Here is a 9,821-nt window from a genome sequence, read left to right as displayed (position 1 = left end):
GTATACCCTGATGATCCGGGTACCCGACCTGTTGACAGCCCTAATTATCCACGAATCCTATTCCACCATGATCAGAGTCCACTTAAACCCGTGTTCACCCACAACTAGGTGGGTCCAGATTAAGCTTGGGTCAAGGTCCATCCAGATGACGTCTCTCTCTCTCTCTCTATTGTTTAGTCAACCAAAACGCCATCTAAAATCGTGAAATCAACCGTTCTAACAAACGCCATATAAAATCGTGAAATCAACCCGGTTTTTAGTTGTTTTTTAGTGACCAAATTCTGAACAAAGCAAACGGAGAATGAGAAAATATGGAAACATGGAGAAAACGCGCTCCCCCTTCTCTCAATTCTAGAGGGAGAGAGAGTCGGAGGTGGAGATGGTGATGGTGATGGTGAAGGGACGCGCAAGGTGAGGTAGGGAGGGTTTCTTGGGGTTTAAGATCCGAGAAACCCTCCCCATCCCACCCGCCAACAGTTGCGTGACTGTTCCATTTTCACCCCCTCCCGCGCGCCCCACCGCCCCCCTCTCAAAAAACAAAAACAAAATCCTCTTCTTTCCACAAAGAAGATATGCTTTTGGGTTGATCGACTCTTGGGGCGGTTTCACACCCTGCCATCCCTTCCGTTCATCCTTCCTCTTCCTCATTATCCGGCCTCTTTCCTTAATTAATCAACCATTCGTTACTTTCACATCGAGAGAGAGAGGGAAAGAAAGGATACCGCCATCGAAGATTGATTGAAGGAAATATGTAGACGGCATCTTGCAGATTTGGGGAATCTTGGGTAATGATTTTGGTTGTTGTTTCCTCGGGTTTGTTTGGATGGTATTGATAATCCGTGTATTTTGTGAGGTGGGTCGTTGAGAGAATCGGCGATCGATCGAGATTCGATTTGTCGGTCGAGATTTTGGGGCTTTCTGATGGTGGTGGTGGTGAATTGGGGTTTTATTGATATATAGGTTTGTTGTCATTGGTTTTCCAGGGATTTGGGGAATTGAGTTTTTGTTGGTGGTGGTTTCTGATGGTAGTTCTTTGATTTTTGGGGTTCCGAGTATTTGGCGGAAATTTCGGGTGAATGCTGCTTGAAACCTCGGCTTAATGCATCGTGGATCATCGATAGTTTCAGAGAATCGTTTCGCTTGGGCAGTTACCTGTGAAGAAACAGGGAGCTGTGTGAGACTATGGGCTGCATTTGCTCGAAATCCGTCCGAACGGATGAGTTAGTGGGGAGCGCACGCCGGGGGAAGGGCTCTATCAAAGCCTCCGCCTCGCGGCGTATGGGTATTTCCTCGCGGAGGGAGGAGGTGGTGCTGGAGCCGGAAGGCGTGCCAGATAGGGATGCGAGGGAGAGGCTGATCGTGAAGCCCGCGGAGAACGCCGCGGCGACCCCGGTGTCGTACTCAGACGAGAGGATGGTCGAGAAGGTTGAGGGGCAAGTCGAGAGGCAGGTCGAGAAGCAGGTTGAGAGGCCGCAGAGAAAGCACCAGAGGCGCTCCACTGTCGACCTCGCCGTGAATGAGGATCACGGCTTCTGGGTTGGCAATGTGCCTAACGGGATCGAAGGGGAGCAGGTTGCGGCGGGATGGCCGCCTTGGCTCACGGCTGTGGCGGGGGAAGCTATCAAAGGTTGGGTTCCCCGTCGGGCTGATTCGTTCGAGAAATTAGACAAGGTTAACCAATTTCTTCACTTCGTGTATGTTGGCCTTTCTATTCCTCTTGTTTTTAAGTATTGTAATTTTGATGTCTTTGGTTTTCTATTTAGATTCTGCAGAAAACACACTCATCTGCTTCATAGATCTTACTTCTCTTTGTCTGTAGAATCAAGAGCTTTTCGATACCATAGATGTTAGGAACTCTTCTGGCTTTGTTTGATTACTAATTTTTGAAATTGTTCTTGTATCTATATTGAGTTATTGCTCATCGAACATCTCGTGTGCCTATATTACTGTGTGAATCAAATGATGTGCTGGGGAAACCTTTTCAATTATTTTTTAAAGCCTTATCATTCGAGTGTTTAAATTTTGAAAAGGATCTTGGACTATAAGATAGCCAAGTCTCCCAAAAGTGTGTCATCTTCTTAAATAGAAGTCATTTACGTAGCATCTACAATGCCAATTCAAATGATGTAAAGGAAACATGAAACAAGGGGAAGTTTTGCAGGGAAAGTGACAAAAAAGTTGAGATAAGTGAAGGATGTTTTTTCAAGAGCTTCAAATCATCTCTGTTGCAGCGCATTTGAAAATTTTAAGCATTTTCATTCACTTTTGACCAGATTCACTGATTTTTGTGACAAATTTCCATCTATATTCGGCAATTTGTCAAGATCTGTGCTTGTTTTTTCCCTCATGGGAATTGCTAGCTTTTTTCATCTTATGCTACAAAAGTGTTATATACTTATGATGTTATAAATCTGATTTCTTGCTGCTATTATTTTCAAGGAAAAGATAATGTTATTTTTCTGTGCTATTTTAAGATTGTCTGCTTTTCCTTATTAACAGTTTGACTTTTATAATCAGCTTTTTGTCATGGACTAATACTCTACCTGACAACCCCTATTTACAGATTGGCCAAGGGACGTACAGCAATGTATTTAAGGCCCGGGATCTTGAAACGGGAAAAATTGTAGCACTGAAGAAAGTTCGTTTTGTAAATCAGGATCCTGAAAGTGTTCGTTTCATGGCACGCGAAATTCACATACTTCGCAGTCTTGACCATCCAAATGTTGTGAAGCTTGAAGGGATTGTGACATCACGAATGTCTTGCAGCTTGTACCTTGTTTTTGAGTATATGGAGCATGATCTTGCTGGTCTTGCAGGTAGTTCAGCTGTCAAGTTCACAGAGCCACAGGTATTTCTCAGCTAGATGATTCCGAGCATATTTTTCTTTTCCTTTTGCACTTGACTGGAACATGCTTGTTCTTTCTACTACTTAGGAAAGCAAATGATTTCATATTTTCTCACACTTAGATAAGCTTTGTGATTGCACCTTAAATTTGGATTTGGCAGATCAAATGTTATATGCAGCAACTGCTACGTGGGCTTGAGCACTGCCACAGTCGGGGAGTTCTACATCGAGATATTAAGGGATCAAATCTTCTGATTGATAACAATGGTATTCTTCGGATAGCAGACTTTGGCCTGGCAACTTTTTTCCATCCTGATCAAAAGCAGCCACTGACAAGCCGTGTGGTTACACTATGGTATCGGCCTCCAGAGCTTTTACTTGGTGCAACAGATTACGGTGTTGCGGTTGATTTATGGAGCACTGGTTGCATCCTTGCTGAATTGTTTGCAGGAAAGCCCATCATGCCAGGACGAACGGAGGTACCTTTCCAGTGGATTGTATGTCAAGTTGTGGATGAACAATTAATGCATGATAACCTCTTTGCTTATGATGCCTTTTTCACCTCTTAATTGTTTTCATGAGGTTGTTGTTTCCGCTTTCCATTGTCTGTTGAAATAGTACATTACTTGTGTTTCAATCCTGGTCATGGTTTTGTTGTTGTGTGTTTATTAAGGCAGTTTCTTTCTTATGTTTTCTAGGTTGAGCAGCTGCATAAGATCTTTAAGCTCTGTGGTTCACCATCAGAGGATTACTGGAGAAAATCAAAGCTGCCACATGCAACAATCTTTAAGCCTCAGCATCCGTACAAGTGTTGTGTTGCAGAGATGTTCAAGGATTTCCCCACTTCAGCTTTGTCTCTGTTGGATTCTCTTCTTGCTGTAGAACCTGCAGCCCGTGGTACTGCTGCTTCTGCACTTAAGAGCGAAGTGAGTTTTACATTACTATCAATTTTTTCTGTTTTTTATCTATGTTTGCTGATGAATTTTCACCAATATCTTGGATCTCCTTATTCCTTATCTATCTTCTTATGCATGCCTCTGTTCAAACTTACACTGGACTACTAGTTGAATGCAACCGGTGGATCAGGTCACTGCATGTAGTATGTGCTGTTTGGTTTCAGACAATTTTAAATTTCCAAATATCTTCCACTTCTTAGGTTATCCATCTATTTAGGTCCGCAAATTGAAATAAAAATTGGAGCTGGTATCCTCTTAACCACATCATGAACTATGGTCCCAAGAATTTTGTTCAACGATTGTAAATTTTGAAATTGCTTTTTCAAAGTTGCTTGGTAACAATTAATAACATTAATCACCTCTATCCTCTGAATCAGATAATGATGAGTTGGGCTTAACCATTGTTTGTAAATCTGCACAAATTAAAAGGATGGTGTACCTTTTTCTTGATTCACCAGCAATTTGGAAACATTTAACTTTTTAAGCTAATTTCTAACTGCTCCTCCCCAATTTTTATTTTTTTGGGTGTCACAACTTTATTAGTATTGTTGGATTATGTTTCACTTTGTGTCTTCTTATTGTTTTCATGCATCATACACCATCATCATGCAGTTTGCTTATGGTCTGTAAATACAATTTTTTAATTTTTTGGCTTTCTATGATTCCTTGCAGTTCTTCACAACAAGGCCACTCCCTTGTGATCCATCAAGCTTGCCAAAATATCCACCAAGCAAAGAGTTTGATGTTAAACTTTATGATGAAGCTAGAAGGTAGGCACTTTCAATTTTTATATAGAAGTGTTTGTCTTCCTTGATAAAAATAAGCATTTTCATATTATGATGGAAAAGAAGGTGATCTTTGGATTTTATGGATGTTGTCAAAGTTGCTAATATTTTCACACTTTTCAGACTTCCTTTTGCTTGATGGTTACACAAAAACGTTATCTGTTATCATCATCATCCTGCTGTTGTCATTTAGCCTTATGTGGGTTAGCTCTAGAAATCCTATTTGGTTAACAGTTCCTAATAGAAGATGACACACCAAACTCTGTCGTGCTTCAGCATGTTCATTGAGTAATCTGCATGTTTATATTTTTTTGTAAGGCTTTTAATGAGATCACTAACATCTTAAGAAACTAGTAATGCTTGATATCTCTGGAAAGTTTTACTAAACTATCACCTTTTATAACACTCCAACTTCTTGATCAATAGAAACATTATAATGCTCTTTCGTCCTTGGACCTAAATCAGATATCTTTACTATAAAAGCACTGAGATTTCTTCCTAGGAGTACCAAATTTCTACTAGCTTGAGTTGCATATAAGCAGGTACTTTTTTTTCAGAATCTAAACTGTTCATAAAAGAAAGAACAAGAATAATTGATTACTGCTGAGTTCAGCCTGGCAAAAAGCATGTGCGGAGAGAGAGAGAGAGAGAGAGAGAGAGAGAGAGAGAGAGAGAGAGAGAGAGTAGCAGAATTGAGCACGCTTTGCAATTGCATCTTTTTGAGTGTCTCCTTATTAATTGATTATCAACCTATATATGACCTATGCTTCTCCACTTCTTCCCCTTGTTACTTTCAGGCAGAAGGCATCAGGAGGAAATATGCATGAACCTGATACCACAAGTGGAGTACAGCCAGCACCAGATACGAACTCATTGCAGGTACTTTTATTTTAATTTTCTTTTGTCCATTTGCCTTTACTACAAACATTGTGTCAATGTTAATGTGTGTAGAGAACATTTTATTCTTCATTTGTCACTAGGGCTGGTAAACGAACCGAGCAGCTCATGACTCGGCTCTGTTTGGCTCGTCACAAACTTGTTCTTGATCGGTTTGTACAGATGGCGAGATGAGCCATGAGCAGCTCGTTTAGCTTAAACAAGTCGGCTCGGCTTGAGAGAGCTCGTATAAAAAAATAATTTTTATGTATATATATATATATATATTAAGTGTAATATATAAAGAGAAAAATGCATAAAATATATATACAAAGAGAAGGATACATAGAAAATATATACATAAAATATGAACTATTAAGTGATATATATATATATATATATATTACATGTATAAATAACATGGAATGTTTTTACGCAAGCCAGCTTGTGTTCAGCTCATCTCATTTAGGTTCAGCTCGGCTTAGGTAAACATGAACATGAGCCAAGTCACGAGTTCCGTCTATTGGTAAATGAGTCAAGCCTGAACATGCCCTGTTCTGTTTGTTCGACTCGTTTACCAGCCTATTAGCCACTCTAAGCTTGCTTTTTTTCTCCTTTTTGAGGAAAAAATTACATTCTGTTAATCTAATGAAAACAAATGTAATAAGACATAATCTAAAGAAATACCAGTGTGTGATGAGAAATCACCCCGGATATATGCAGCCTAGCCAAAATCGTTACATGTATCTCATTCTCAATGGACTCACAAAGCTCAATTCAATCCCTTCCAGCTCAGTAGCACATAACCTGAGTTGTGCCATGGATCCTGAATGGATTGGAAAAGACTTCCTTAAAGTCCCTTGTGTTTCTTTTGTTCATCATTAACCACCTGCAGGACAAGATAATTTATTTTTCGCATGGAAGGAGACATAAATAAATGGTGGCATGTTTCTTCTGTGGTCCGGTATTGCCACAGAAGAAACATGTTATTAATAAGCTTACATCGTAATTAGTTGAAAACATTGATTTTCTTTTTCATTTATATATGCCTATAAAAAGAACAAAAAGAAAGAAATGTGTAGAATAAACAAGATGAATATGTTAAGCAGAAGATAATTAATTTATCCAACTAAGCAATAGAACATCTTTGCTTGTTTTCTGTTTTTTTTCTTTTACATGATTTCTTTCCTTCCTCCCTGATGATTTCCCAAATTGTTTGCCCTTTTTCAGAAGAGACAAGGTCATTCAAACCCTAAACGCAACAGTGAGAAGTATAATCCTGAGGATGCTGCTTCTGGGTTTCCTATTGAACCTCCCAATATGGTGCCTCGGGGAACTGCACAGAATGCCTTCTCTCATTCTGGCCCTCTAATTCATCCCAGTGCTTTTGGACCAGCACTTAATAAGAAGCCAAAGGAGGATGATAATCAGGCAGTGCCTGGTAGAGCTTTTGGTGGCATTGGCAGGGGTGCAAAGGCTTCAACCACTGCAGAATTGAAGTCACAGAGATCTTGCATGCCTCATATGGCTTCTGAACTATCATACTCATCGGATTTGTCCATGAGAAGCAATGGTAAGCCCGATCATAGTAGAGAGAGAGGAACTCAACAGCACTGGCCAGGGCAGATTTTGGACAAATACAGTCCAGTAGAGAATGCTGAACCATCAGAGAAGCAACAATATACCTATCATTTGTTGGATAGACCTGCAGCCACTCATAAGAAGGATGAGAGGATTAAGGATTCAGCAACAGTAAGTTGTCAACATTACTCTCAAAAGAATTGTAGTTTCATACGTTAGTCCTAGAATATATTCATATGCTTACAAGAGTATCTCTGAGGACTCAAAAAAGTTTCATTTCGTGAGTGCTAGAATGTGGCTAACCACCAACCCAAGATAATAACTTGGCAGCTTGGCTTAAGTTATGCATCTTTCAGTTTTTATCAGTGCCCTTGATACTAGATTTTCAGCCAAGCTTTCAGGGATTATCATATGTTGTTTGTGTGTGTGTGTGTGTCGGGGGGTGGGGGGGTGGGGATGCACAACCAAGCACAGGAATATCAAAACTTGCAATGATAATGCACACAGGTTCTGATAAATTGCATTCTTGTTACAGGGCTATGGACGTAAGAAGAACATAATTCATTACTCTGGACCTCTGCTGCCTCCAACTGGAAACCTCGAGGAAATGCTTAAAGAGCATGAGAAGCAAATCCAACAGGCTGTACGGAAAGCTCGGCTGGACAAGGTCAAGACCAAGAATCACCAGGAATTGGAGAGAACCCAATTTGAAGCACTTCTTATCCCTGGTTTGAACTGGACTTCAGATGTTTGAGAAACAAATATGGGTGCATCTGAAGAACTTCATCGAGGGCATGAACAAGAGAAGAATCTCCGAGGGGAATAAGAGGGGGCATGATGGCCCCAGAACAGAAGAAAAAGAAAAATGAACGAAGTCATGAACGACCACTGCCTTTGCCGTCTTGTTCTCTTTACAGTTTAACTAATCAGGCTGGGCAACCTGCACCGGAGCTTCATGCAGGCGAAAGATCAATGCTATGATCGTTGCCTGCCTGAAAATCAGGTATCTGTGCTGTCCGCTGGCTTTTAGAGAGGGAGTGCTGATAATTCGTGTGGAAAGATTTCTATTCTGCTGACAAAGCTGTGGGCATCAGAAGTCCCACTAACTCTTCATGTATATCGACTTCATTCCTCTTAATTTGTATAACTCAACGATAATCACTTGTAAAGTTTGTACTGGATTTTGGGTTTGCTCAATGTGAAGGGATGATCGGTTGAGACTGTAAAACAAAATACGGCGTACAGTGTTTTATTGTGACAGGCGTATGGAGATAAATCTCATATTTTGTAGTGAAGCTGTCTGCTTCACAAGCCTGAATGAAACATGTAAAGATCCTTCAGATTATTTCTAATTGTGAACTCTGTTAGATTCCAGAATAAAGCAGCTACCTGAAATCTAAGATCAATCACAACGAATGCAGTGGAAGCTGTGTTTCAAGTGCAAATTATAAATAACAACCTGATTTATTTGGTATGTGAATATGAGATTCTCTCTCTGTTTGGGTCTGCTGTTTGTTTGCTCGCAGGCTCAACGTTTGTTGACCCTTTGTCTTAGTAATGTTGATGTTTCGTTCGGCCAGGGGCGTAGCTAGGATTCATGCGAGGGGGGGCAAACAGGGGTGTAGAAAAAAAAATTGTGTGATAGTCGGGGGGGGTTCTGGGGCAGCGCCCCCGATTTTTTTTTTTGAGATAAAATAAAAAATGGCTACAATTATTAATAAAAATCTATTTCATATGGACAAATCAAACTATTTGCTGCAGTCAGGGCTGGGCTAAAAAATGGATAAAAAAAAAAAAAATTAACTGTTTCGGGAGGCAGGACTGGTCTCTCTCTCTCTCTCTGAGAAAAATAGGATCTCAGATTATCTTGGGTCTAAGATCGAAGGCAACCAAAAGTTACTTTCTGTCTTCTGTTGGTAAATAACTGATCTTATTAAAATAGTAGATAGTGTCGATACATTTAATCATCTTGTCCCACTAAACAATAGTCAAGTGAGTTACTTGGGGCCAGGCACTCCTTGTTCGAAGCTTCCAACACTAATAGTCTGATAAGGGTGTCAATGGGTTGGGCATGACCCGATCTTTGATAGTATTGGATCTAAAAATATCGAGATTTGGAGTATGGTCTATAACATTCGATTAACCTATGGAGCTTTTTATGCTTTTTGAAATTTCATAACAAAGCCAAGTTTTGTCCTAAGTTTCACAAATTTTAAAAACATAAAATAGATTTTTTGTTTTATTTTTTATTTTTGGATAATTCAAGGTGAAAAACCTACTCATCACTGGTTGCACATTGACCGGCCACCCTTGAGGTCGGTCCCCCTGCCCATTGGCGAGTACACCAGCTTCGAGATACCACTCGTGGGTTTCAAACTTGTGACGTCTCGTCAACTTTGTGACGTTCACAAGTCGCCCTTACCAGAAGAGGGGTGCTGACAAAAAACCTATGCCACAAGGACACGACACAAGAGTAAGTTGGAGTGTCCATGTGGGGTAGCTAAAAACATAGAATATTTATTATTTACTACTAAGTCTGGTTTATGTTATCCGATGCTGGTTTTGCCTATGGCAGGTTCTTGTGTCAGACCCAGACTCGGTACCAAACCTCATAGTCGATCTGAGTTTGGACTCACCCAGGTCAGGTGAAGCTCCCACCCGTTGTCACCCTAGGTAGGCCATGGCACGTGTCATTGTAAGGGATGTATATGGTTTGGGTGCAACCCGATACCCAACCCGAATCCAAGTCCATTACACGGGTTTGGTAGCTAAATCCGG

General features: G+C 40.5%; 1 protein-coding gene across 2 annotated transcripts; it reads left to right on the top strand.

The window, feature by feature from the left end:
* Positions 1-302: 302 nt before the first annotated feature.
* Positions 303-8,406, top strand: LOC149817339 (putative serine/threonine-protein kinase At1g54610). 2 transcript variants are annotated; one of them, XM_089987377.1, is made up of 8 exons: positions 303-1,671; positions 2,564-2,848; positions 3,007-3,324; positions 3,544-3,771; positions 4,474-4,571; positions 5,384-5,465; positions 6,696-7,214; positions 7,579-8,406. In XM_089987377.1, the coding sequence occupies exons 1-8, from the start codon at positions 1,183-1,185 to the stop codon at positions 7,795-7,797; spliced, it is 2,238 nt and encodes a 745-aa protein (XP_089843503.1). In that variant the 5' UTR covers positions 303-1,182; the 3' UTR covers positions 7,798-8,406. The 2 variants fall into 2 exon arrangements, with proteins under 2 accessions (XP_089843503.1, XP_089843502.1); XM_089987376.1 differs by having other exon boundaries at positions 6,693-7,214.
* The last annotated feature ends 1,415 nt before the right edge of the window (positions 8,407-9,821 follow it).

The sequence above is a fragment of the Nuphar pumila genome, chromosome 14, assembly GCF_984573655.1.
Source record: "Nuphar pumila chromosome 14, dmNupPumi1.hap1.1, whole genome shotgun sequence".
Taxonomy (NCBI): Eukaryota; Viridiplantae; Streptophyta; class Magnoliopsida; order Nymphaeales; family Nymphaeaceae; genus Nuphar; species Nuphar pumila.
This window is presented reverse-complemented; position numbering and strand designations above follow the sequence as displayed.

Excerpts from the sequence above, each read along its gene's own strand:
- LOC149817339 (XM_089987376.1), top strand. The coding sequence starts at position 1,183 with ATGGGCTGCATTTGCTCGAAATCCGTCCGAACGGATGAGTTAGTGGGG. Across the intron at positions 1,672-2,563 it reads CGTTCGAGAAATTAGACAAG|ATTGGCCAAGGGACGTACAG; the intron begins GTTAACCAATTT and ends CCCTATTTACAG. Across the intron at positions 7,215-7,578 it reads GGATTAAGGATTCAGCAACA|GGCTATGGACGTAAGAAGAA; the intron begins GTAAGTTGTCAA and ends TTCTTGTTACAG.